This window comes from Capricornis sumatraensis, chromosome 9 (assembly GCF_032405125.1).
Source record: "Capricornis sumatraensis isolate serow.1 chromosome 9, serow.2, whole genome shotgun sequence".
Taxonomy (NCBI): domain Eukaryota; kingdom Metazoa; phylum Chordata; class Mammalia; order Artiodactyla; family Bovidae; genus Capricornis; species Capricornis sumatraensis.
Genome location: NC_091077.1, coordinates 2,710,391 through 2,738,161, shown reverse-complemented (window position 1 = coordinate 2,738,161; position 27,771 = coordinate 2,710,391). Strand labels below are relative to the sequence as shown.

General features: G+C 46.1%; 1 protein-coding gene across 1 annotated transcript; it reads right to left on the bottom strand.

Moving 5' to 3' along the window:
* Positions 1 to 45: 45 nt before the first annotated feature.
* GFPT2 (glutamine-fructose-6-phosphate transaminase 2) lies at positions 46 to 27,504 on the bottom strand (the record flags this gene model as incomplete). The annotated part of the gene is made up of 18 exons (XM_068979977.1): positions 46 to 755; positions 1,966 to 2,127; positions 3,175 to 3,342; positions 5,211 to 5,338; positions 8,438 to 8,552; positions 8,804 to 8,961; positions 11,618 to 11,738; positions 12,010 to 12,107; positions 12,187 to 12,282; positions 13,645 to 13,808; positions 18,387 to 18,504; positions 18,939 to 19,018; positions 20,545 to 20,606; positions 22,282 to 22,416; positions 23,066 to 23,124; positions 25,392 to 25,517; positions 26,297 to 26,395; positions 27,390 to 27,504. Coding segments are annotated over 18 exons (2,049 nt in total), but the record flags the coding sequence as incomplete, so codon positions are not given.
* Positions 27,505 to 27,771: the final 267 nt, after the last annotated feature.

Genomic DNA, 27,771 nt, shown 5'->3' with positions numbered 1-27,771 from the left:
CATGGTATTTTTCAGGCTATTTTTACTATGGGCAGGAGCAGGGACCAAAATGCTGCCTGGGCTTAAAAAGAACCATGATGAGATGAAAGAGAAGTTGGAGAGTCGGAGAGATTAAGATGAGAAGACACTGTTGAAAGGAACTGGGATCTGATAGAACCTACGGAGGCATAGGAAGATGGTGGGAGGGGGCTTCCCCGAGGTCAGAGGACAGGACTCAGTAGCAGTCAAGAGAGGATGGGAAAGGAGAAAGGAGTCCAGAGGGGCAATGCCTGGCACTCAAATCTGAGATGTACATTCCCTGCCAGGGGACTGGGCGCACTGGGTAGCCTGAGGGCACCGTTGGCTACAGAAAGCCACATACTAGAAAAATAACTTAAAAGCTATACAACTGTCATTATAAATACTTTGTCTTTAACTAGTGTTGGTTAAAAAAGGTTCACAGTTACTCTGAAGAGAGCTGTATTTCTATTGCACGGTATTGGAAGAGTCTGCTCAGATCCCCATGTGTAAACAATGGTTCCCTTCTCCTCTGGTGACTTCAGGACACAGAGAAAACACTACCTGCTGTAAGCAAAGCACTTGGGTACAAGGCACATCAAAGCTGTCAAGCTCTATCGGGATCTACTGAGAACACGCCGAATGCCAGCTTTTCTTCCCACTTGGTTTCACTGGGACAGGTCTTGAAGGTGGTAGTGGTCTCCTCTTGGTTCTCATTCCACGGTCACAGACTTGGCCAGATTTCTGGGGAAGTCAACCTAAAACGACAGAAGGTAGCTGCTTAGACCCACGGGTCTCAGCCACACACTGTGCTGTAAAGCCAGCTCGCAGAGTCCTTTACAATAGGAAGATGAATACTCCTGGGCACCTCCAACCATGAGCTAGCTCCTTGAGACCTGCATCTTGGAAGGGATTTCTTATTCTAGAAACAATTATGTTTATTCAGTAGATGTTAATGGTGCCCCTGATATGTGTCATGCAGTGTTAACACTATTAAAAGGATATGATTCAGGCTATGAAAAACAGCTAGCTCAACTTGTACTGTTAAAAATTCACTTTTCTTGGAAGTAGACACACTAAAATATTGGTTAAAGGTGGGGCTTGGGAAGGAAATGTGACTGAGGATGGTTGATAAAGTGGGCTTCAACTTTATCTACAGGGTCTTATTTTGTTTACAATAACATTAAAGAAAAGAAACAAATATAACAAAATGTTAGCGATTGTCAATGATGGATGGTGGATGTACCATCAGATGTTTGTTATATTGTTTTTGGTGTTGATATGTATTTTTTAAAGCTCCTCAAAATAAAATTGCAATAAAACTTCTATCTGCACACACACTTTCTGGTGAGATCATAAATTTGTTCTTTTCTAGAACAGAAATTGAAATAGGAATCCCAAAATGTTGAATGATTTGCTAGACTGAGGATAAACCTTCTAATATGGGAGGAAGATATATATATGCACAAAGATAATTCACTGTAATTGTTATTTATGCAGATATTCCAAAAGATTAGAAACCGTTTAAACAACAGAAGACTGGTTAAGTCATTGTTAAAATCTGTAAGACTGTGGTGGAATATTGTGCAACGATCAAATGCTGCTTACAAGTTCAAGATCTGAGAACTTGTAATGTATTGTATACACTTGTAATGTATTAAAAAGAAAGTTGTGAAATTTCATCCTTGATATTATCTCAAAAAATCTTTAAAAATTTACAGGCACAAGGAAAAGACCAAACTAAAATATTAAATTTGCTCATCAAATTGCCTCTTATGGTTTAATATGGTCCTTACACATCTTGCAGTTCCTGTCGTTTTCAGGGGGTATAAGTTACTTTAAAAAATTATTTTAAATGAAAATATTTCCCTTATGAATATTTATACCCAATAAGTATTTAAGAACCAAATGGAACTCTGGGATTATGTCTCTTCCCTTTGCTGGATGAGGTGCAATTTTTAGACCTACGTCATATCCTCGGAGTACAGCCAGGTGGAAGGAGAGGAGCTGCAGCGGAATCACACTCAAGATGCCCTGCAGGCAGTCTACGGTGTGGGGCAGCTCGATCGTTTTATATGCAAACTTGGAGCTTTCAGTGTCGTCTTTGGAGCACAGTATAATCGGGCGACCCTGAGACAGAGAAATGTGATCACAAGATGCTGGTCATCTCTGAAAGGAGCAATCCGTCACACACAGCAGAGTTTCTAGGAGCAACATATTGCAATAATAATATTGTGATCTTTTGTCTTTGTTGGAGTTATAGGTCAGGTGATGTATCTGATTTGTGTACAGGTCAAAGAGTTTGGAGGCTTTTGTTAAAAAGGTTCCTATGCTTCTGTCGTTGCGGTGGTGGGGCACCCTCCTGCTGTATTAATTCAGCACCCGTTTATTGAGTGGCTTCAGTGTGCCTTGCAAAGAGCAGGAGTTCTTACCCCTTACTCTAGGGGCTCATAGTCAAGTGGTAGGAAAACAAAAATGTCAATAAGCAAACCAATAATTAGCAGTGAATTTCAGATAAATGTCACCAAGGCAGTAAAACCCCGTTACATGACTGGGAGACAGTGGGAAGTTTCGAGAAGTTCTCTGAAAAGGAGGCATTTGTATTGAGACCTGAATGATGAGAGGCCAACTGCTTGAAGAAAGGTGGGAAGACTGTTCGGGGCAGAGGAAGCAGCCTGTGTTTTCCAAGTTCTAGCGGATTACTGAAACTGGGGGTGGGGGGCGGTTTCAGTAATGGAAACTCCTGAATTTGGATCCAGTTGGTCAGAAATGCGGGTGGGCTGGGAAGGCAAAAGACTGCAGTTGGTGGCTGACGTGAGGGTGGTCTTGTGGAGGACACAGCACTTCACCTGTGAAATCTAACTCTGGGTGGCCAATACCAGAACTTCCCCCAGGGATCTCCAACAGACCTCCTTTGATCTCATGTCTCAGGTCCAGGACCCCTCCGGGTCATCTGGATCACCGGGCCTCACCTAGGAGCTTCTGTGGGCATGGCTGTAGGCTGGCCAGTCCCTTTCTGAACGTGCACCACGCACGAGGGACCCCAGAAGTATGTGCTCACACCTGCTCACCAGCAGGAACGAACACTCATTGCTGGTGCTGGCCCACAGTGGGTGAGGTGGGCATGAGCGGAAGAGAGCAGGAGAGAAGTGACCCAGCCTGCCGGGGGGCCCTCACCTGGCGGGCTGTGACCTGCTGCAGGGCGTTCTGGCATTTAGCAAAGCAAGGATCCTTCATGATGACCATGATGACAGGCATCTGCTTGTCAATCAGCGCCAGCGGGCCGTGCTTCAACTCTCCAGCCAGGATGCCTTCTGAGTGCATGTAGGTTATCTCTTTAATTTTCTGGGGAAACATGAGGCGGAATCAGTGTCATGCTGCTAATGGGAGCAGATCATCCAGTGGGGAGAAAGGGAAGCCAGGGAAAGGATGATCCAGGAAGCAGGGAGCTGAGGCCCGCAAGGCAGATGGACACACTGGAGTGGCCAGTGGCACTTAGGGTAGCCAGTGAGGCCAAGCCCAGGGAAGAGGGTTACCTGCTGTCTAGCGCACGCACAAAGCCCAGCACACAGCTTGTGTCCTCAGTCGAGCTCTGGGGCACAGCCACCCTGCCCCCACCGTGATGGGCAAGTCAGTATCAATCTAGCTTGTCCCCATCCCTTCTGAGCCAGCCTCATGGTTTCCCTAACAGTCACAGTTTGTCATGATGGCATTGTATTCTACACCTTCATTTAATTATCTGATTAACTGATCCCTCAATTCTGGATGATTAATAACTTCTAAGTGTTGCCCCAACCTAACTATCAAGCAAAATGACACACACTGGGGTGTTAATGGAGTTTTCCCCCTATGTTTAGAGAGATCCATTTTTTTTTTTCAGTTACCATTAAACCCATGTCATTGAACTAGTGAGAGTTTTGAAGAAAATATTTCTAAACTGCCCTAGAACTGCTTGGGTCAGGGAAACATTGTCAGAAGTGCGGCTCCACTCTGGATGCTGTAGACGGCGGAAGTACTGTACCCAAGCGACCACAGAGGGGCCACGGCTTGTGCCAGCAGCACTGTAAAAGCTTCTCTCTTTCCTCCAGGACTAACTTGGAGACATAGTTGAATATGCATCTTTCACCAGCACATTCAGGAGCCGCAGCTGAGCACCCCACACTAGACAGCAGAGGCATGGCTGTGGGGTACCGAAAGGGTGCCCCACCCGAGCATTGAGTCTACTGCTCCAGAGAAGCTGTGTGCGTGGCCCCTCACGGGTGCCAGAGTCTGCACTGGAAGGATGTGGGAGCTGAAGCTTCCTGCAGTCTGGCAACTCATGGCTTGCACCTCACCCCAACGCCCTGCCTCCTGTAATACTCTGTTTCCCACTGGTGGCATCATTCTTCCAAATGGGGGTGGTGGGGGGTATAGGCAGTTGCTCCCACAGGCAGAGGAGGGGAGTCTAGCTGAGTTATAGATGCTGCCGCACTGCTGACACCGTCTCCCATTTACCTTGCTTGATCATCTGATCCGTAAACAGCAGGTGGATAGTGAGTAAGGCAAGCTCTAGGCTCGGGTCTCTGTACATCTCTTTCTGCCCTCTTAGTAGCCCTGTGGTCCTGGTATCTTGTCCCTACTCCATCAGCTTTCTCTCAAGCCACATCTTTATTGCTGCAGTGGGCAAAACAGCTAGACATTGATATAAAAAATGCAGGGCTTTCTATGCTTATCTTCTGCAGGATCTCACCTCACCTCAGAAGACTGAGGAGTAACAGGGGAAACTGTGTAGAGACTTTACCCTGCAGTTCTGGTGTGCCCAAATCCTCCCACACAGACTTCTTGTGGTAATAGAAGAAAGCAAAAAAAAAAATTTTTAACTGAGTTTGAATTTTAGGTTGATTACTTCTACTATGTAATCTTGAGCAAGGTGAATTTTTTGGAGGCTCAATTTCCTCCTGGGTCAAATGTGAACAATAACTGCCAGTCTCTCAGAAGATGCTCCTGAATGGGCTATCCCAGATAGCTCCTGGTGCAGGCGAACACCCCAGGGCTCTCTCTGCAGGAGACTAGGCGCCTGCATCTCCACGTCAGCAGGGCTAGAACACTGGGTCAGAGAGCAACGCCCTCCCCTCCCCAGCCCAATGCCCTGCCCTCCTTCCTGTGGGTTTCCTGGGGTGTCTCCCCCTCACTCAGGGGCCGGTGGAGGAGGGGGTTGGGCAGAGGGTGCTCACCAGGGCTCCTTCCAGGCAAGTGGCATAGTTGTAGCCTCGCCCCATGACCAGAAGTGACCTCTGTGTGTAGAGCTCCAGGGCCAGGTCATGGATCTTCTCATCCAGGGACAGCACCTCCTTGATCAGCTCTAAGTCAGGCACACAGCAGAGGGGGAGAGCCAGTCACACCAATTATAAAGCAAGATTCACAAAGAAAAGTCACGGTGTATAAGACAAGCCTTCCGAACTCACATCGCTTACACATTTGTCTCCCTTGCATTAGTTTAAAAGAATTTTAAATGCAGATTATGGGAAACAGCTTGTGTAATCGGCTAGGATTTTATTGAGACGGTGGTTTGTATTCGTGCTCCTATTTTCCTGAACACAGGAGGTAAGCTGCTGCTGCTGCTGCTGCTGCTGCTGCTAAGTCGCTTCAGTCGTGTCTGACTCTGTGCGACCCCAGAGACGGCAGCCCACCGGGCTCTCCCGTCCCTGGGATTCTCCAGGCAGGAACACTGGAGTGGGTTGCCATTTCCTTCTCCAATACATGAAAGTGAAAAGTGAAAGTGAAATCGCTCAGTCGTGTCCGACTCTTAGCGACCCCATGGACTGCAGCCTACCAGGCTCCTCCGTCCATGGGATTTTCCAGGCAAAAGTACTGGAGTGAGGTGCCATTGCCTTCTCCAACAGGAGGTAAGCAGGAAGTGTTATTTCTAGCTCCATTTTACAGGCAAGGCAGCAGAGGATCAGTGAGGCTAAACCTCCAGCTGGCCAGCCAGACCTGACACTCCAGATTAATACCCCTCATCTGGTCGTGTGCTATGTCTGGAAAAAAAGCCTGTGTGAGATGGACCAGCACTTCTCAAACTCTTTGGTCTCAGGATTCCTTTATAATCTTAAAATTTATTGGGAATTTCTAAGAGCCTTTATTTTTGTGGGTTTTACCTATCAATATTTACCAGATTAGAAACTGAGGAAATTAGTTATTCACTCATTTAAAAATAACGATTTAAGCAAGAAATAAAAAAAAAGAAAAAAACAGTGAGGAGTGGCGCTGCTTCACATTTCTGCAAATCCTTAATGCCTGACTTTTTCATAGAAGACAGATTCTCTTATCCGTTTCCTCATTCAATCCATTGCAATATGTTTTTTGGTTGAAGAAAATCTGGCCTCACAGATTTGTAGCTGGAGAAAAAAAGAGTATTTAAATAACTTTTTCAAATAATTGTGAATGTCTTTGATACTACACCAAACTTAAGAAGTGACAATTTCTTAAAAGGGAGATCATATCAATCAAAATTTCCTACTTTGTCAACTTAAAATGTATTAGTCTATTGTGTACTTACGTAAATGGATTTTTTTACATGTGCATAATTTTGTAACATTGCATTGGCCATTTGCAAAATAACGGTTCATTGGGTTATTCAAATCTTCCAAAAATGGACACATTCATTATAAAATTTTTTTTTTTTTAAAAATTAGACTTGTTAAAATCACTGTGAGCTTATCAGAGATGTTTTTGAGTATTGGGAGGTCGTCACGCAAGAGCTGACAGCCACAAGTTTTCCAGATCCTGTTTTGGTTGAAAGCTCAAAGGTTATCATTGGCAATGGATACTATCATCAGCTTTTCTCGAAGTTTGGGGCTAACTCGGTTCACTTTTGAGAAAATGTCTGCCAAGTACCAAGTCAGCTTGCTACTCAATCAACCACAGGGTGCTTTTCTCTGGAACAACCATCAGACTTCAGGGTGCAGCAGACGCGCTTGCTGCATACCTCCCATTTGTCACACAGACTATTAAAAAGTGTTACAATTTAGTAAGATTAATGCATTTTGCCACATAATCAAAGACACCCCTAAGTGGAGTTGTTGTATTTTGGTCATGAGAACATTGTGCTGACTCGGCCCTGAAGAGTGCTGAGTGCCAGTGGCAGCCACCAGCGCCCCTGCAGATGTCCACACAGTGAGGAAGGCAAAGCATCCTCTTTGTCATAAAAACCGCATTACTACAAAAATAGTTTTCACTGACAGGGTCTTCTATGCCCCCCAAGATCTTGGGGTCACATCTTGATAAATGCCCACTTACCAGAAGAGAGTCCTGTTCTTGCAGGATTGTTACCTGGCTTAAAGTTAAAATGCTTTTCTTGTTAATAAAAGAAAATTTTAATAAAAATTTAATAAAAGAAAATTTTTTATTTCTTGTTAATAAAAGAAAAGTTTTAGCATGTTGTCTTGGTCCGATTCAGACCCTGAGACCTAGCATGGTTACACAGTGGTTTTCCCTCACTGCCTTCTCTTTGCCCTTTGTTCCAGAAGAAAGTCTGGTAAGACTGGGAATGGCTCCACCCAGAAGAGCCTTGGGGCCATTCACTCCTTGTGTGTTTCCTGAGCAACTACTGATTGTCTGCCCTGGCTGGACACCTGGAAACCAGCAGTGACTCTGACAGACAGGGTTGGTGCTTGCTAAGTTGACATGGCTGGGGAAGACAGGTCAATACACAGGAGAACAGGTAATTTCAAATCATGGCATGTGACATAAAGAAAAGAAATGGGCTCCTGTATTAAAGAGAGCTAAGCAGGGGATTGGGCTTCCCTGGTGGCTCAGTGGTAAAGAATCTGCCTGCAATGCAGGAGACCTGGTTCGACCGCTGGGTTGAGAAAATCCCCTGGAGAAGGGCATGGCAACCCACTCCAGTACTCTTGCTTGAAGAATTCCATGCACCGAGGAGCCTGATAAGATACAATCCATGGGGTTGCACAGAGTTGGACACGACTGACTGACAAAGCAGCAGCAGCAGCAAGCAAGGATTAAGGGCCCTATAAGGGTTGCCAAGGAGGGTCTCAGGAGGTGATTTCTGAACTAAGACTTGGGTGACGGGAGCTGTTTGTCATATGAAGAACTGGAGGAAGAGGGTTTTGGTAGAAGAAAGAGCCAGGACAAATGTCTTCCCGTGAAAAGCGCTCGGCATTGCTGAAGGTCAGAAAGTTGGTGAGGGAGGCCCGGGAGGGGAAGGGAGCTGGGAAGGGTCAGAGGCACAGGGGCCCAGCGTGCAGGGCTCCACGGCCTGAGGACAAGTGTGGACTGGAATCTTGGCCCAGTGGGGGCTGCTACAGGAGTTTAGCAGTAAGGAGAAGTTTTGAGGAGAAGGGGATGATTAACAGTATCATTTATGGAGAGAGTCAGGCAAAGGAGCAGCCAGGAACAGTCTACAGGATTTGACAATGAGCAGGTGAGCTCTGGAACATACCGGGTAGAGATTTCAGGCCATGGATGATCTCCCGCCTTCTGTTTTGCAGTGAAATGCGGTCTTCAGACATCATCAAACCAAACATCACCAAGGAGATGAACTGACTGGTGTAAGCCTGAGGACAGAACAGCGGTGCTAGCGGAACTGGGGCCACGTGCATGTGGTGACCACTCAAGACGAGACAGAGCCCGGGGCTCCCCTCCAGGGCCGGACGAGACAGAGCCCGGGGCTCCCCTCCAGGGCCGGACGAGACAGAGCCCGGGGCTCCCCTCCAGGGCCGGACGAGACAGAGCCCGGGGCTCCCCTCCAGGGAGGGGACCACCCACCCAGCCGAGGCCCTCCTGCGGGTGCCCACGTGGCTCCTACCTTGGTGCTGGCCACGCCGATCTCCGGCCCTGCGTTGATGTGGACGCCGCAGTCCGTCTCGCGGGAGATGGAGCTGCCCACGGTGTTGGTGACGCCCACGGTCAGAGCTCGGCGGTCCTTGCAGTAGCGCAGTGCCAGGAGGGTGTCTGCAGTCTCCCCTGCCACACAGGTCCTTCTTTTCAGTTCACAGCTGTGCGGCCCTGCCAGTCTTAACCTCCACCCCTGACTCGTTTACTTCTGGCTCTTAGGCAGAAACTGGTGCCCAGACACAGTTTGTGTGTGCTTAGAAAGGAAAATGTGTGCTCAACAATTTTTTTCGAGTTGATTCTCTCTCTCTCTTTTTTTTTTTAATGTAAGATGTTCTTTATTTAAGGTTTGCTAATGCCAGAGACACAATTAGCACTTAGATCTCGAAAAAAGGAGAATTCTTTAGTCTTAAAAGTAAATAGGAAAATAAAACATTCATGGGGATTTGGATTCAAAGTTTGAAATGAATTTATCACTTCTTTGACTGTTTAGTGTGAAGTGCATGTTCTAGGGATGTTAAAACCTTTCTCATGAAAATTGGTAAATTATTCAACTGGATGGGGCCTTCATATGGGGACCGCAACCACAGAGGCATACAGGAAAAACTTGAACACTTGGGTGTTTAGTAATGCAGTTAATGTGCTTCACTGTGATCATTTCTGTAATTTGAAGATGAAAGCTGATTCGTAAGTGGAACTTATTAAAAGTTTATTAAAAGGAATTTATTAAAAGTTTATGTGTGATTCAATGGTAAACAGAACATTTAAATTCCATAATTGAGGTTTTCATGAAAATATGTGAAACAAGTTTTTCTAAAGATGGCTTAAGACTCTCTTGTCCCTGGTCTTCTCTAATTTTTCTTGAATCGTAAGACAGAGTGGTTTATACTTACTCTTCTGTTATCTCACTTCCCATTTCCTATTTAACCCACTCTGTCTGGCCTTGTGCCCTGGTGGATTCTCAGATTCAAGATTTCGCTACTATTTATGTGACAAGTAGTTTCTCATCCATTGTCTCACTGAATTCTCATGACAACTCCTCCCCAATGGGGAGGCATCACCTCCATTTCCCCTTTAGGATGAGGTGTTCAGAGATGGAGGAAATCAATGCCTGACTTGCTCAAGGCCAATTAGCTGTGGGTGATGGAGTAGGCCTGGCTCAGGTCTGGCTCCCAGTATTCTTTTTTGGACTCTAAACGACCTCATTCAGGATGGGCTGAAATTTAATATTTAAAAAGCAAGAATGCTCCTAAATGGTGCTTCTCAAACAGATCTTGTTTTAAAGGAAAACATTTCTTGTAGCCTCCAAGTGTGGACTCAAATTATTTTTATTGAAAAAACAAATTTAAATAGGTTCATGAATAAACCAGCAAGAAGTCCCTGTTGGTAAGTCCTAAAGAACTCAAGTGAAATCAGACATGATGCATAAGATAAAATCAAACATTCAGTGTCCACACAGCAACCACTCTTGGCTCTGCTGCCCTAACTTTGTTCCAGTGCTGGCTGGTGCAACTGCGGCCCACTTCTCCTCTCCTGTTTCCACTCAGACTTCCATCTAGCACAATGGGCCACATGGCCCTTTCTCAGCACCAGTGGGGGCCAGGGCTGGGAGCTGGGGACAGATCTATATTCATCAGTACCCCGATTTTTGATAGTTTAAAAATTTTTAATGTAAAGAGCTAAAGAAAATGAAACTTTAAACTCCTTCTATGAAGTCACTCATAAGGTACCACTGCATTATTTCCACATTAAATGCACCTCCATTCTTTGGTTCGTGGCTCCCACCAATTCACGAAACATTTTTAGGTTCTGACAGAATTATAAACCCAAAGGTAAGTGGCAACTGAAGTTAGAGGGCAGCACCTGGGAACGAGGCGGTCAGCTAGATAGTGGGTATGTCAGTGTTAGTTTTTCTTAGCTTGTCACTGAAATGGAAATGCTATTAAAAATTCATACTGAAAACAGCATATTAAGATATTAGGGCATTCTGTTAACGCTGCAGTTGTGATAATGACACTGGTGTTATATTTTTTCTTTTATCATTTATAGATACATTTTGAAATATTTGTGGATAAAATAACATGTTTGATGTTGACTTTTAAATAACTCAATGAAAGGGAGGGGTTAAAGTGGCTATGGTAATACAAAATGGGTGAGCTATTTCATAAGGTAACTGCTTAGCCTAGGCGCTTCCTCATGTGAGTCTCTCTTCTATAAAGGTTTGGAATTCTGCAGAGTTAAGTGTTATAAGAATTCTCCCAGAGCTCATGCATATGAGTTCCAAGCACACGGCTGTGGATCACCTCCCTGACCCTCTGTCCTGCCTTGAGCTGGAGCAAACGCTCCAGAACGTTAGGAAGGCACCCAGGCAGGGTTTCCTGAGCTGGGAGAGGGTAGTCTGGACTCTCTACATGTGAACAGGGTCTCTCTATGCCTCCTACTGCTGGATTGTTGGTGCCCAAAGAGTTCTTGAAGGTACGATCAATCAGTAGCATGAAACTTTCCTCTAATTTAAACCCAGCACACATTTATAAGCACCTCAGTGAGGGGGCCCTTGAGTCCTGGACTTGGAATGTCAGGAGAACGAAAAACTTTGCTGCATAGCCCTCCTCATAAAATGGGACAGCAGTTGATGGCTCTGAGGGTTAAATGACTCTGTGCCTCAGAGCACGTGGCACACAGTCTGTGTGCAGAGAACTTCACTGGACGGACGAGGCGGGGAGCTGTGCAGTGCCTCACCGAGAGGACAGAGCCCTGAGGTGAGCTAAGGAAAACCTACAACCCTTACCTGACTGGCTTATGAAAAAGCAAACGTCATCCCTGAACACAGGTGTGTTCCTGTCCAGAAAATCACTAGCAAGTTCAACCATCACGGGGAGCTCGGTCAGTTCCTCCAAAACTTGCCGCGTCTGAAGCCAACAAAAAAGGGAACTAAAGTCAGTTACAGACACTGCGGGGACAAAGACAGCTGAGCTTCTAAGATACCGCTGCATACAGGTGGGCAGGGAAACTCAGGCATTCACAGGCCCAACTGCAGGAGAAAGGGCTCCATGCCAGTTCTCATACTGGCTCATGGCAGCAAATTTGGAAGGCCAAACACGGGACAGAATCTAAGACTCATCTTGCCCTAGCCGACACTGCCTCCCAGGCACTATGGAGGGTCCAGCCTGTTGCACTTACAGCCACAGCGGCGTGGTAGCTGGTCCCACAGCCAATCACAATGAGCCGTCGGCATCGTCTGATCTCCTTCAAGTGGTCTTTCAAGCCACCCAGGAGCACTGCAGGACACACGCAGGGCATTAATGCTGACATGACACAGGGACCACGTGTAGGCCTAGGGCTCGGATGAGGGATTACCTGTGTTGGTCTCAAAATTCACTCGACCTCTCATGGTATTGAAAACTGATTCTGGCTGTTCAAATATCTCCTTTTGCATAAATGCACTGAAGTTACCTGGTCAAACAAACATCAACAAGATGAGTCAATTTTAATTTTGTTACACTACCACTGCTTAGCTTTTAATCAAGAAGAAAAGTTGTTACACAGTCACAGGGACACGTATAAAGGCCACTACAGATTACGAAGGGTATCTCCAGGTATTGTCCCATCTGAGACTCATGGTTACGAGTCAGGTCGGGTATGATTACTGACTTCAGTGTGCATATCATACCCTGCAGCTTGAGGGAGGGAGGGATGTAAGCAACAAATGCGTGGCTGGCCTTCCTGGGCCATGCTCCTCTTAGCAAGGCCACAAGAAAGTACAATGCTTTACTTCCTACTACCCCTCTACTTAGGAAAGTGCCCATGAAGCAAGTCCAAGGAAATAGGCCGCTTTTCAAAACCAAATACACTCCTAACTTCTGTATTGAAACAAACAAAAAAAAAACCTTTTGAGCCACATATTCCCAGGGCTCTGATCTGAATGAAACCAGATACTACCCCAGACCTCCTGACAGGTGTTATGTCTGATGCCTGTCAACAGGTATGCAGACAGGCTGGGAGTTCCTCTGTGACCCACAGTTGCATGATGTCCAGCACTGCAGTGTCCTTGAATGCTGCCCTCAGCAGAGGACTTGTAGAAAGAGGGACATGAAGCAAACAGAGCAAGTGAGGAGAGGTGGGGGCCGCTGCAGATACAGATCAGGGAAGGGCTCTCTGAGGGAGTGATGTTTCAGGGGAAATGATCCACAGAAGCCGGTCCTGTGAGAAGCTGAGTGCCGCCCCTCCCCAAGTAAGCAAGCATTTGACTTGTCTGAGTAACGGTGAGGAGGGCAGGATGGGTGGACAGAGGCACAGTGAGAAAGGGGTGCATGAGGTGGTGCCCGGCTGGGTGTGGGTGGTTGTGGGCTGTTGCTGGGAGTGTGAGCAGTGGGAAGCCATCGGAGGGCTTTATGCAGCAGGGTAAGAGGGTATGAATGGCGCTCTTAAAAGTTTACCCCGGTGGCCCTGTGGAGAAGAGTGTGCAGGGAGACCAGTGTGGGTGCAGGAAGACGGGCTCCCCTGGCAAGGAGAGAGTAGTCCACAGCCTCCTGTTACTGCAGGCCTGTAGGAATGTGTCCTAGAGAGTTCTAAAGGGAGGTAGTTGATGGACTGGGGTCAGATCAAGCAGGAAGACCTTGTGCCTGGACACAATCAGAAGTTCCCTTTGGTCAGACACCCCACAGTCCCTGAGCTGCATGAACCACAGACCACTTGCAGCCCCACCCCAGTGCTTAGGGCAGGCAGGAAGGCTGTGGTGCCCACCCTGGACAGAGTCTCCCCCACAGAGTACATGCCCCTGAGGTTGCTGCACAGGGATTCTCAAAAGACACTTGCCTTTCATGATTTGCTGCAATTCCATCTGCAAGGTCTGGATGGCTCGAGATGGGTCATCACTAGCCAAACGCTTGACCCGGTGAATAGAGAGTTTCCCATCAGCCACTGCGGCAATGTCATCATCCTCAAGGAAGATGACCCGGTTGGTGTGCTCTATGATAGCACTGGAGCAAGGAAAAAGCGGGTGTCAGAGACAGGGCCCACCCTTGACAGTTACTCACTGTGTCTCAACTGTGGGTCCGTATGGGTAGCACTGAATAGCACTTTACGGGTATGCCGTATTTACACTAATTCATACCTCCCACCCCCCGATCCCCCAGAATTACTTTGAAGCCAGCCCCAGACATCAAATCATCTGTAAATCTTTTGGCTTATAGCTCTAAAAGATAAGAATTATTTTGTAACCTTACTCAAATACCATTATCACGTCTAAGAGTAATAGTTATTCCTCCATGTCATCAAATATCCAGTATGTTCAAATTTCCCCAATAATCTCATAGATGTCCCTTTATAATTGTTTTCTTCAAATCAGGATCCAAACAACGTCAACTTTGGAGAATGTTCAAGAACTAACACATTATTCTGAATCATAAAGGGAAAGGATGAACATTTATCTTGCCTTTCCAAATGATCTGTCTTTCAGAATAATCACATTTTAAGAAGGCAAGTTTCTCTTTATAGGAGGGAAATACAGCTAATAAAGAAGGAATGACAGAATTATAATAATCAACCTATGAACTTATAATTGTCAATAGCCCTAATCAAGGTCTATCAGTGGCTACTGACACAAAGAGATGAAAATCTGAGAGCTGCTTTATAATCGATGAAAGAGGCCGGTGATACGGATTTTAACAGTACTACAAAAAGATAATGAAACTTAGTGCCTCCTGATGGACGTACACACTACCTATTCAATAGTCCTGCCAAAAAAAAAATCAAACCTGATGATCAAGCTTCTAGATACCTGTAAACTCCTGTTTGCAGGAAATACAGAAGAACATGGAGGAGGCACGCCAGAAAATCCATTTAGTGGGAAACTCATTCGGACAAATGACATAGACATGCATGCAAGCAAAGGGGGGGAACTTAAAGGTAACTGTAAGATCTATCCATTAATGAAATGTGCAGTCATCGTGTTTATTTTTAAATTAACTTTCGCTGTGTGGAAAGTAATAATGATTTTTCCCTTGAGATGGTAAATGAACAAGAAAGGTAATCAATAGTACAGGTGGTACACAGATATGGCAAAAGCCATAAAGGCGGGCTTTCCTGGTGGTTCAGACAGTAAAGAATTCGCCTGCAAATACACGAGATCCCTGGGTCAGGAAGATCCCCTGGAGAAGGGAATGGCTACCCACTCCAGTATTCCTGCCTGGAGAATTCCATGGACAGTCTAGCCTGGCAGGCGATAGTCCATGGGGTTGCAAAGAGTTAGACGTGACTGGACGACTAACACTTAACACTATGAACGTGGTACCTGAAGGGCCATGAAAGAAAAAAACGCTCATTCCACCAAGGGCTACACCAATATGTACCCTGTGCAGAAAAATGAGCACTTAAAACTGCTGATGCAAAGTTAAAAAGAGGAAACAATCAAGTTTAGGGCTCTAAGAGAGGCAGCTCCAGATCCTAGCAAAGAAAGATAAAGTAGGATGGAAAGCCCTTGCACTAGAAATAGTATTTTAAACAATATATGTTCTTTGAATAAAACGCAGAAAACACAGTCAACAAGAGGAAGAAGTAAAAACGGCCTGATTCCGTCTCCAGTAAAGAAATACTGCTTACACTGTACTTTCCTTCAGACAGGGCTTACTACGTGTGTTTGATTTACGTGTGCATGTAACCTGCATGTTTAAATATAATCATTGTTTTAGTTTACAGAATGGATGGGGAGTCATCAAGATTATAGGCCCAGGGGTTAGACCTGAGGTGGAGTCCTCATTCCTGTCTCTCACCAGCCTGTGGCCTTGGACAGCACAGACATGACCCCTCTAAGCCCGTCTTGGGCTCCTCAACTTCAAAATGGAAGGTGACCACTGTGCCCTCTCCAGCGGTCTGCTGTGATGCCTGCATGGGAGAGTCTTGGTGAAGCCCTCCACACAGTGTCCAGCTGTCAGTGCACAGTGCATGCTGGTCACTGTTGTCACGAGAGCACCCAGCATGCCTTCATATACGAGAGGGTCACCTCCGCCACTCCTGTTTTCCAATATGTACTTTTTCATCTATACACGGTACAATGTAGAATCACTTTTTTAAGTTCTAAAAATCTGACACAAACAAAAGAATGTCAAAGATTTAATGACAGCATTGAATTTACAGATTAATTTAAGAAGAGTCAATTTCTTTAAAAATAATTTTAAATTATTAAATTAACTGTAAACCGATTAATGTCTTCATAATAATATTAAGCCTTCCTACCAAGGAATGTGGTAATCTCTCCCTTTATTCAAATCTCTTCTTCTTTCTCATGGTAAGCTTTTGCAGTCTTTTCCAAACAGGTTCTGAATTATTTTTATTTAAATTTATTTTAGGGCTGCCCTGGTAGCTCAGCTGGTAAAGAATCTGTTTGCAATGCAGGAGACCCCAGTTCAATTCCTGGGTCAGGACTATTCTTGGGCTTTCCTGGTGGTTCAGACGCTAAAGAATCCGCCTGCAATGTGGGAGAGCTGGGTTCAATCCCCGGGTTTGGAAGATCTGGATAAGGGAACAGCTACCCACTCCAGTATTCTGGCCTGGAGAGTTCCATGGACTCTATAGTCCACAGAGTTGCAAAGAGTCGGACATGACTTTCCTACCAAGGAGTGTGGAATCTCTCCCTGTATCCAGATCTCTTCTTGTTTCTCATAGTAAACTTTTGCAGTTTTCTCCAAACAGGTTCTGAATTATTTTTATTTAAATTTATTTTAAGGGATTACAACCTTTTTTTTTCAGCCATGGTAAACAGATTACTTTTTTTCATTCAACAGAGGTTTGCTGAGAGCCAGCCGCACCAGTCACTGATGGAGACATGAGTAGGGGACAGGCTGGATGTAGTCCTCTCCTACCCATCTCATTGAGCTGACAGCAAAGCGGCTGCTGCTGGAATGTCAAATTTCCACATCTTTATACTCTGAAGAGCCATGAGTATTACTTCTGACAGCCTTTCAGGTGGATTTTATATAATCATATAAAAGTATATAATCATATTGCCTATAAATAATTGCTTAATCTTTCACATACTTACAGCTTTTTTTTGTTTTAGAAACATCTACCATACTTCACTGAATATAAGGTAATATTGATCTTAAGATTGTGATTATTTCATGTACTTCTAAAAAATTAAAACTATAGCAAATTATAATTGTAAGATGCTACTCATAGATACTGGGCTTTCCTTGTGGCTCAGCTGGTAAAGAATCTGCCTGCAACGCGGGAGACCTGGGTTCAATTCCTGGGTAGGGAAGATCCCCTGAAGAAGGGAAAGGCTACCCACCCCAGTATTCTGGCCTGGAGAATTCCATGGGGATAGTCCATGGGGTCGCAAAGAGTTGGACACGACTGAGTGACTTTCACTTTCACTCGTAGATACTAAAATCTATAAAATAACTATATATCTTAGAACCATTGAAATATTAGTTTCTTATTGAAACGGTGCACTAAGAAACACAGTCTGGGAGCCGCTGCCCTTCCCTAATCAGCATTAAGTACAATGCTGGCAGTGGGCTGAAATAGGCCTGGCAGCCTGGGCTGCAAGCTCCTGCTACTTCATGCTTCCCAGGAGGCCTCACCTGGTGTCTTCCTTGCTCCACATCGAGGCCTTACCAGAGGGTGGTGGGAAAAAAAGGCATAATAAAGACTTGGATCAAGGAGGTAGAGGTGGTGGTGTTTATGATGGTTTTCTAGGGCTTCCCTGGTAGCTCAGCTGGTAAAGAATCTGCCTGCAATGCAGGAGACCCAGTTCGATTCCTGGGTTGGGAAGACCCCCTGGAGGAGGGCATGGGACCCACTCCAGTGTTCTTGGCTAGAGCATCCTCATGGACAGAGAAGCCTGGTGGGCTACAGTCCATGGACTTGCAAAGAGTCAGACACGACTGAGCGACTAAGCGCACGTGATGGTTTTCTATTTCAACCAGCAGGAAAGTGCTGCTGTCTTTTCTGAGTGTATTTGTGTGTATCCATTTTTTGGATACGCTAAAATGGGCATGAAGCGTACTTTCTCAAGTTTCAGAATTACTGTTTGGTGTACTGATGAGAACGTGGACTTTGGGATCCTTTGGGGCAGAACCCTCAATCTTGGCTCTTTTATCAATGGTCAGACTCTGGTAAAGGCAGGCAAGGTTCAGGAAGGACCGAAGGTCTGGAGACACTTGCCCCATCTAAAGAAGCAGCCTTTGAATGGCCCCTGAAGGACTGGAGGGAACTGTCTGGTGTGCTCAAATCTGCTGGTTTTCCAGAAAGTTAGACGTTTAGATTTTTATGGAAAATTTCCCAGTTTTACAATGTCGGCAACTAATTCAATTATTCTGTGCAGCCCCACACACTGTTAGATCAGTGGGCTTCGCCTTTGGCCACCAGGGCTGCTGATGCCAGCCAGGCCAAAAGTGGTCACTGGGCAAGGATTCCCTTGGGAGGGCCGTCACCTCTTCCCCTTGCTGAGCCTTGAGAAAACAGCTCAAATGGGGGGTAAGTAAGAAAGGAGGGGGTTCAGCCAGTCTTTCTTGATTATATCATCCTTGGAAAGAAAGGAAACAAGGTCTAGCTACCTTGCATCAGAAGCAAAAAAGAATTCCACTGCTTTATCGCCCACAGCGTGAAGGCAGGTCGAGCTGTCCAGCCTCTTCATCCTTGTTTTACAGATATTCTTCACATTCTCAATATTGCCTAGAAAATGAAGGGAAGGATCACAAATCCTGTTCAAACTATTTCCTCTGAACAACAGGAGGAAGCCAGTTTCCCCTTTGAATACGTGTGCAGAAATGTGCAAGTTTTAGCTTCGTCTGTATCAGCCAAATTGCGTAAAAGATCTCCAAATAGGAAGAGCTCTGAATTGATTGCTAACAAAACAAACCAAATCAACACTCAAATCACGACATGGGTGCCTTTATGTAACAGAACCTCATGCGGCTCCTGTGGCTGTGTGCATATTTGAAAATATACACGATAAAAAGCTTTTGAAAACATGGAACCAAGTCTCAGTTGCATGAAAACCATTTGGACCTGGTCCCAGCAGAGTGAAGGGACGCATCCTGCCTCTGTGGGGAGCTGCTGCCTCCAGAACAGTGTCGTGCTGCTCAAGTCCTCCTCAAGAAACTTACGTGTCCTATATAAGACGGGGATCTGTTCTGTGGAGAGTTTGTATTTGCTCCTTACTCCGATGAGTAGGGGACTGCCTCTCCTGTAAGGATAAGAGGGAACCGAATTACCTATTGCCTTGACACCCTGGGCTGGGCTGGGTGTCCTCTGAACACTGAGACGGTACCCACATTGAGCCCCCTTCCTAGGGCAAAGTAACCCCAAGACATCCCAAAGATTGTCCCAGAAGTTTTAGAACCACTAATTACAGATAATTTAGAAAAATAAAGCTTTATTGCTTCTTCACACTACCTTCAAAATAGTAACATCACAATAATAGATTTTAAAAGGAGTTTCAAAATGTAACAGGGACCAACTAGCATTTTATACTTCTATAATTTGAAAGACTTAAATTCCAAATAGCAATTTAGTTCCTGATCCAGAAAAAATAAAATTATAGTACATTCACATAATTTCCTGCCTTGCTATTGTGATAGTCTGGGCCACAGACACATTCTCCAGGGCTCCCCAGGGCCTTCAGCAGGAAGCCTGCAACCACAGGGCACCCCTTAGACCCTACAGAGCTGAGCCTCTGCCCACCTCCCAACTCCCCACCAGCTCCTGGCTTTCATGGGGTAGGGTCCAAACAACCTTGTTCGCTGCGGTCACCCAGGCCTGGCACATAGAAAGTGTCAGTAGGTACCCACTGAGACTAGAGGAGCCTTAAGTCCCACCAGTGCCCCTCCCTGTCACCACCCTGGCCTAACTGCAGATCCCTCACTTGAGGCTCCGTGCTTTTTGCTCACACTGGTTTCTCGGCCTGCCTTACCGAGGCCGACACCTGCTTCCCCTTGGGGCCCCTGTGCACTGCCTCCCAGCCCCCATCACAGAGAACGACATTCTCAGCCCAGCCCTGTCCTCCTGCACAACCGTCCAGTCCTTAAGGGTCCGGTGGCCCTGGGTCCCCAGCTCAGCACACAGTAAGTGTCAACAAATATTGGTTGGAGTGATGGATAGATGAATGGGTAGATGGTCAGACTGACTGTGGATGGATAGGAGGGATGGACAGATGAACGGGTAGATAGACAGACGGTGGATGCACAGGAGGGTGGTTACCTGATGGCACTCACACACCACTTGTGTGAGCCCACACAGTCCTGGGGCCACACAGCACAGGGCTCGGACAGAAGGACGTGTGGGCTGACCCAGGCCCTCTCAGCTGATTCTTGGGTCACACCCGGCATGGAGGTGATGAAGTTTGAGCCCTTGGCTTTCAAGGCCTCTTCTTTACTGGACTCAAATCAACATTCATTTTTTTCCTGATTTCATGTTCATAATTTTACATACTTTTTCTAAAGGGAGCTTCTGGAACTGACCTGAAACCTGGATCTGCCCTTGCTATCCAATTTTATTTTTAGTTTGAATTTGTTGTCAATTCCTAAAAAAAAAATCTAGAGATTTCAAATAAACATCCAATTTTCTAGTTGCTCTTTTAATTAAATCAGAAACTCCAGCCACGGCAGTCCCTTAGTCCCTTCCACTCTGCCAGAAGCCCTGCCCCTACCTTGTGCCTCAAGCTAAGTGATTTTATTTGTTTGTAACTGGAAATGTCAGTGCATTCCGCCTTACCTTGTGGCCACGGCTTCTCCAGGGTAGTGGATGCTCTTGAAAACCAAGGCAAATGCACCTTCCTGAAAAGACAAGAAAGAAGAGTGAAGAACAACTTACTCTGGCTAAGCTAGGCTGCTGCAGCCCAGTCAATCCACGACTCCAGACAGCTCTCCCAGGACCTCTTCACTGCAGGCAGTCCTGGGGCCACTCACTCAGGGTACTGAATACAGGATGGCACGTGCACAGGGATGTCAGGAGGGGAAAGAGAAACCGACCATACCACAATCAAGTGCCAAACACCAGTGAGCAATACAAATCACCCTGTCCAGGCCTGGAAGGAACAGTTTCTGGCTCTGTGATGACTTGGGTGGACTGCTGCAGCTAGAACCTCAGGAAATGAGAACTGCAGCCAGGGGTGCTGCCCTGGGCCTCAGAGACTGTACCTACTCGGGGAGCAATCGTGAGGATTAAAGGGGCTAAACTAGGACCTACGTTTAGCTCAACACACGTTAGTGCCTGGGTTCAAACTCTGGCTCCTCCCCTAAACTGGGCAATCATTTCAGCCTTCTTGGTGCCTCATGGTGAATGGCTATCTTGTATGGTTTCTGTGAGCCAAAGCATTTTAAGTGCCTAGAACAGTGCCTGACATATGGAAGCATGAGTTGTTATAATTATTATTTCTATGGCAATAACGACTCTGTGTCTTACCTTGTTGGTTTGTGCAAACCAGAATTAGAATATAGCTCTCCTAACTCAAGACTCCAAATATTCTCCCTATTTAAAACCTTGATGCAAAACTCTCTCCTACATTCTGACCATCCATACTAACCAGGACCCCACTTGACTTTATGTACAGCCAGCTATCAGTCTGGATTTCTAAGACCTGGGAACCTGGGCAGACCCAAGGTCTCATGCTATGGCCAGTGTGCCAGGGATATCCCAGGGCCAGCAACTCTAGGCCTCTAAGGGTCTTTCAAACTGCCCCAAATGAAGGGGGTTCAGACAGAATCTGAGGAGCCTGATAGTCACCCTGCTGGTTCTGTCAACAATGAAGTAGGACTGAAAAGAAAAGTTCTTTCCAGTCTCTGCCAAAAAGAGCTCTGTGTTGCTACGGGTACACTGCTGACGTTTAAAACGGCCACCACTGGGATGCAGTCCCAAAATTTAAAATTACAAATGGAAAAGAGGAAATACTATGCTGCAAACTAAACTGGTTCACTGTGCATTAGTTATGGGATAGGCTTTTATTTATAAATTAAGGTCCCCCAAGACAGGAGTCATAGGGCAAAGGGTTTAACAGTAGACTTACTTAAAAAAAAAAAAGACTGAAAAGACCAAAGGGTCACATATTTTAAACTGCACTGTTTGTACCCAAAGAAGCATCTGACCCCAGATGTTCCAGACTCTTCGCCCTGAACACTGTCTCCAAACTGCCCCCATCTTGGGGGAGCTATGGACGGCATCGATGCTCAGAGGGTGGACTCTAGCAAGTCTGGAGCCCCCTCTTCCTCCCTCCACCATCCCACACGGGCCTACTCTACCTCCTCCTCCAAGGAAGGGTCTCTCCTGGGCAGTACCCCCACCAAAACCTCAGAACTCCTCCCATATCTACAAGGACGCAACCTTTTAAGGCCAGACACCGCAGACAAGCCATCTTTAATCCTCAGGTACTTGGTGCGGGTTTGCCTAATAAATGCTGATGGAAACTGAAGAGGAATGAAGGGAGGATTTAGATAAGTGAGAACTGCAACTTACCAGCTGCTGAATGACTCTCTCCACCAATGTTGAAAATGTAATGTCCTCAGTTTCTCTGTTATCGAACACATATTTAATCAGCTTGGCAATGGTTTCCGTATCTGTTTCTGACTCAAACTCATAGCCTTTGCTTTCCTGGAATATTTGGTTAGACATACTGTCAGATAACGGTCATTGTGCAATGCTGGCCTGGCCAGCTCCCTCCCCTCCCTTATGACTTGTCCTTGGAGTGACTTAAGGCGAGAACAAGGAAAACAGGGAAGGGATGAGAAATGTCTGCCTGAATCCCACAGCCTAACACAGCTGAGTCACTGTAGTCCTCCCTGAGATCATCCCACCCCAGAAGCTTGTCCTTGTAATTAATCTGGTTGTTGCAAAAAATGCAGCAATCAAAACGATCAAACACACTGAGTCAAATCCAGCACCTCCCAACCACCACCACAACCTCTTCATACTTGAGACGCTTGCGTCTGTCTTCCCAGCCTGCATTCCATTTGGTGTATGAGTCCGTATGTTATTTAGTGAACACACTTTGTTCTTTAGATTCTGCTGTGAATCTAAAACAACCTTTGAGGTAAGTGAGAATGCCCTTTTCTCTCCTCCAGCGAGATCTGAGAAGGAGGCTGAGCCAGGGATAAGGCCTGCATCCAGTGTGGTGATGTGGCCAAGGGTGGATGGCAATTCGCTCCTGCCTTTTTTTCCAGCAGGAAATAAGCTGCTTGGAAAGTTTCTGGGAAAGACCAATATCACTCGACTTAGACGTTACCCAGGGGAAGAATCTTACCAGAAATTTCCTCAGGTCTTTGTAATTTGTGATGATCCCATTATGGATGACAACGAATTCTGGAAGAAAAGTTTAGTCAAGAGAGAAATGCTATGAAGACATGAAGTTCAAGTCAGATGTGAAGACAGACAATTTGACAGCTTGAAACTCTATGAACTTTGCTTATATAGACACTTGTGTTAAGTAAACTTCATTTATAGAGATGAGAACTGACAACTGCCATGACTACAATTTAAACCTGAGGAAATAACACATTTCTCCTTTGATGAAAAGCATCCATCAGGCTGGCCAGGCACTGAGTTCTGATTTGTGGGCTACCATATCATGAGACAGACTTTGGTATTTATGTCAAGTGAGATGATTAACCCTTCTTTATCTATTAACTGTCTTCATATCCACTCCCTTCTCCATTTTTTTTCATATCTATTGTGACATTGTTCCCTCACATTGTTTTCTTAACCCTGTCACACTTTCTCTGATCAGAGCCTATTGTCTTAACTTCACATCAACAATTTGTTTTCAGGAATCTATGTTTTCTTTGTAAAAGACTTCTTTGTGTAATTTTGGTATGCAGTGCAGCTGTTGGGTATAAGTCTTCCTTGAAGGTATGCTCTTCAATTCTCACTGATGAGTTAGAGAAATCTTACAAATCTTATTTCCCAGTTGTTTTATTTTCAATTACTCATCCTGAGTCAGGGCAGGCACTTCCAAGTTTGGGTGTGGGGGGATCTCCTTGGAGCCTCCCTGCTTTGGGGACACAGACTCACTGTCTGCAGTGAGGTGGGGTCCACCCTATCATGTGAGTGGGCAGGAGGCTGGGGCTGATGTGGCTGCTCTGCTGAGAGGCATGCACCGGGCTTTCCTGTTCTCTAGAAGAGGCTTCACTCTTCCAAACTGGGCAGGGAGGAGCTGGCTCCAGGCACCACAGTGTGAACAGGGGCAAAAGCACCAGGGAGGTGCTATCTCCTGTGGCCTGACTTCGCCAACAACTAACAGTAAGTGAGGCTTGTCAAGTGTTTAATTAATAGTATTGAGTGGGCCAAAAAGTTTGTTTGGGGTTTTCCCCTAAGATGTTACAGAACAAATTTTTCGGCCAACACAGTAAATACCCCTGGTGGCTCAGATGGTAAAGAAGCTGCCTGCAGTGTGGGAGACCAGGGCTTGATCCCTGGGTCAGGAAGATTCCCTGGACAAGGAAATGGCAAGCCACTTCAGTATTATTGCCTAAAGAATCCCCATGGACAGAGGAGCCTGGTGGGCTACAGTCCATGGGGTCACAGAGTCAGACATGACTGAAGTGACCAACACGTTCAACATGTTCAACAAATACCCCACAACGATTCTTATGTATCTGATCCCTGCTCTAATACGATGCTTGGCAAGAACTTCCATTATGCTGCGTTCTGGAATCAGCCTGGGGTTGGGGGGCCCTGGCTGACTCCAGAGATCATTCTCTCTCCCGGACACTCTTCCCATCATGACTGGGTGTGGGTTGTGGGGGCTTCTGGCCTGACCAGGCCCAAACTAGAGTGGAGACCCTGTAGATGATGTCTCAGACCTTTGCCACCCTTGAAGCCCCGGAAGGAGTCAGGGATTGTCCCCTTTCTCCTTCTCGTATGCCCGTGTGTCTTGCTTCCAGAGGCCCTGACACCCTTGGGGGCTGAGCACATAGTCTGAGAGTTTCCAGCGGTAGCGCCAAACCTACAAGTCCTGCCTGCATGAGAGGGACCTGGGGGCATCACTTAAGAGAACTACCACACAAAGAACTGTGCTGGGGGCTCAGGCAAGTTATGTGGACCCAGGTCCACTGGGGGCTGACTTGGTGCGAGGCTAGCTGGAAGGTCAGGATTGGAGCAGGCATCCCAGATGTCAGACAAGATCAGCACTTCTACCTGCCCTGGCAAGGACAACCCTCTGCAGAGGCAGGGCTGGTACAGCTGGATGAGAGGTGAACACGTACCTTCCCTCAGGCACTCTGCCCTCTGGAACACCCTGGTCCTTAATCGAGAAACAATGCCCAGGTCTTCAACCCTCTGGACCACCAAGTCCCCCTGAGGCTGGGTCCCCAGAGCCAACAGAATCTGTGGGAAGGGCCACTGTGTTCCTGTGGATGCCCGTGGGGTCAGCACTACCCCACAGGCGTCTGCAGATAGGAGGCCAGGTTGAATTTGCCTCCTGTCCAGCACCCAGGGTCACCAGTTTGGATACTCAGGGAAGACAGGGCTGCTGAGAAGCCCGTTGGTGTTGAGTGTGGATCAACTCTGACACACACGTCACAGGGCCAGTCACAACCACTGGGACGGGGGAGCAAGGCTGTACTACATACCGTTGCCTTTGTCTGAGCGCTGTGGGTGGCTGTTGACAGCATTGGGGACCCCATGAGTGGCCCAACGTGTGTGGGCAATGCCAAAGTGGGTCTCAAACTCCACCTTCAAGTCCATGCTGTCTTGTTCTAGATGAAGGAAAAATGTTTGCCACACTTTAAAACTAAGCATTGATGTGATGCTGTTACCTAAGGTGGCTTCATTAAATGGAGACACAGCCACACCAAAAGTACATTTCATCATAAACCACAAAGGCCCCATTCTGGGGGCTTCTGCCAGACCCTTGCATTACTTAGTACTTATCAGTAACTTAACTCACTTACTTGAAAAAAACTTACTTTAAAAATAAAATTATAGGTCCCTACCATAAATGGGAAAGCAGTATCATTTGCCAGAAAAATTAAAATACATAAGTACTAAATATTGAAAACAATTCTCAGAGCACCATCACCTGAAATAAACCATCCCATGTTCTGGGCAACAGTTTTGCAATATGGATTTAACCCTCCTTCCGTTTTTCCATGCTTGAATAGGTTAAGTTTTTAGTCTCCAATGCTGTTGGAATGAAAGATTTTTAAAGTCACCTAGGCTATATTTCGGAGAGGGCAATGGCCCCACTCCAGTACTTTTGCCTGAAAAATCCCATGGACAGAGGAGCCTGGAAGGCTGCAGTCCATGGGGTCGCTGAGGGTCAGACATGACTGAGCGACTTCACTTTCACTTTTCACTTTCATGCATTGGAGAAGGAAATGGCAACCCACTCCAGTGTTCTTGCCTGGGGAATCCCAGGGACGGCAGAGCCTGGTGGGCTGCCATCTATGGGGTCGCACAGAGTTGGACACGACTGAAGTGACTTAGCAGTAGTAGGCTATATTTTTTACTCTCACTTGTCAAGTCTTCCACTTACTGTAAAGTTCTTCATCAAGAGCTTTGACGTTTCCTCTTTTCTTGACTAGCTGGATATGCCTTTCTTTGACTTCATTATTATTTCCATCAATTGCAACACCTGTAAAGTAAACATGATTTTTGCATTGGCATTTGTTTTGTCTCTCACACTTCACTGTCAGTAGCAACCCAGGGTGAGGGCTATAGAACCGAGTTTATTAGTTCTCATTCTTTAGGCCTACAGCCGAGAAGAGAACCAGACAGTGTTAGAATATCAACTTGGAAACAAGAGGCTATGACTGTGGCAGTGCTTACCAGCAAGCAAGGAACACAAGCCTAGAACCCCTGCTGCGGCCGCTAACCCAGGATGACTCCTAGAGGCCTGCCTGCAGGAGGGGTTGCCACCACATCTGCCACCAAAGGCAGGGGGCTCATTCAAGAATGCTTCTGTGCTTTGCATTCTGCTACATTAGGAACAGTGTTTCCACTGCACCAGTGTTCCTGCAATCTTTCATCTTGCTTTCTGTTAAGAATTTATGGCGGCGGCGGCGGTGGTTTAGTTGCTAAGTTGTGTATGACTCTTGCGACCTCATGGATTGTAGTCCGCCAGGCTCCTCTGTGCATGGGATTCTCCAGGCAAGAATGCTGGAGTGGGTTGCCTTTTCCTTCTCCAGTTAAGGATTTATAGGGATATATAATTATCTGGCTCTTCTTTTTCTCCTAAGGCTGCTTAATTAAAAATGGGAACAGACTAAATAGCCACCCCTTCTGTGGATGGAGAAGTGAACTCTGAGATGGCCATCCAGAAGAGTACTGTGCCGTCACTTAGATTATGTTAGGAAGCATTGAGGATAATGGAAAATGGCAAGGCAAGTGAAAGAAGAATAAAAAATTACAGAACTGCATAAGCGTAATTAGGTAAAAACAATAAATAACTGCGTGATACCTCACTGTCCCCAGACACCCGATAACCAGAAGAGGTACTGATATTGACGGGGGCGCTTCTGATGGACTCTTTCTTACCCTTGTTTTTCCTTTCGACTTTTCCATAGAAATTTCAAATTTCTTTAATGAACAAGCATTATATCTGCATGGTGGTCTCCTGCAGAGCTTACCTGCTGAGTCATAGCCTCTGTACTCAAGCCGCTGCAGGCCCTTGATGAGGGTTTCAAAAATCTCCTTCCTTGTCCGGGGGACTCTGTAATTCATGTAGGCAAAGATTCCTGTTAAAAGAGGGGGAAATTATACATTTTCAAAACACTTAGTTCATGTTTAGAAGAAAACACTTCTGGGGACACAGACACCACTGGAGGTGCATCACTGGAGAGCTTCCTCTGCAGGCCTTCCCCAGACACGATGGGAGAAGAGCCGAACTCCCTTCCTGCTTCTAGAAGGGCACGGAAGCGGTCCTCCTGCAGTGACTGAAGAACCCATGAAGCCTGTGAAGAACACACGCACACACAGCACGGCCTTGCGATTCCACGATTTCTCCGCTGG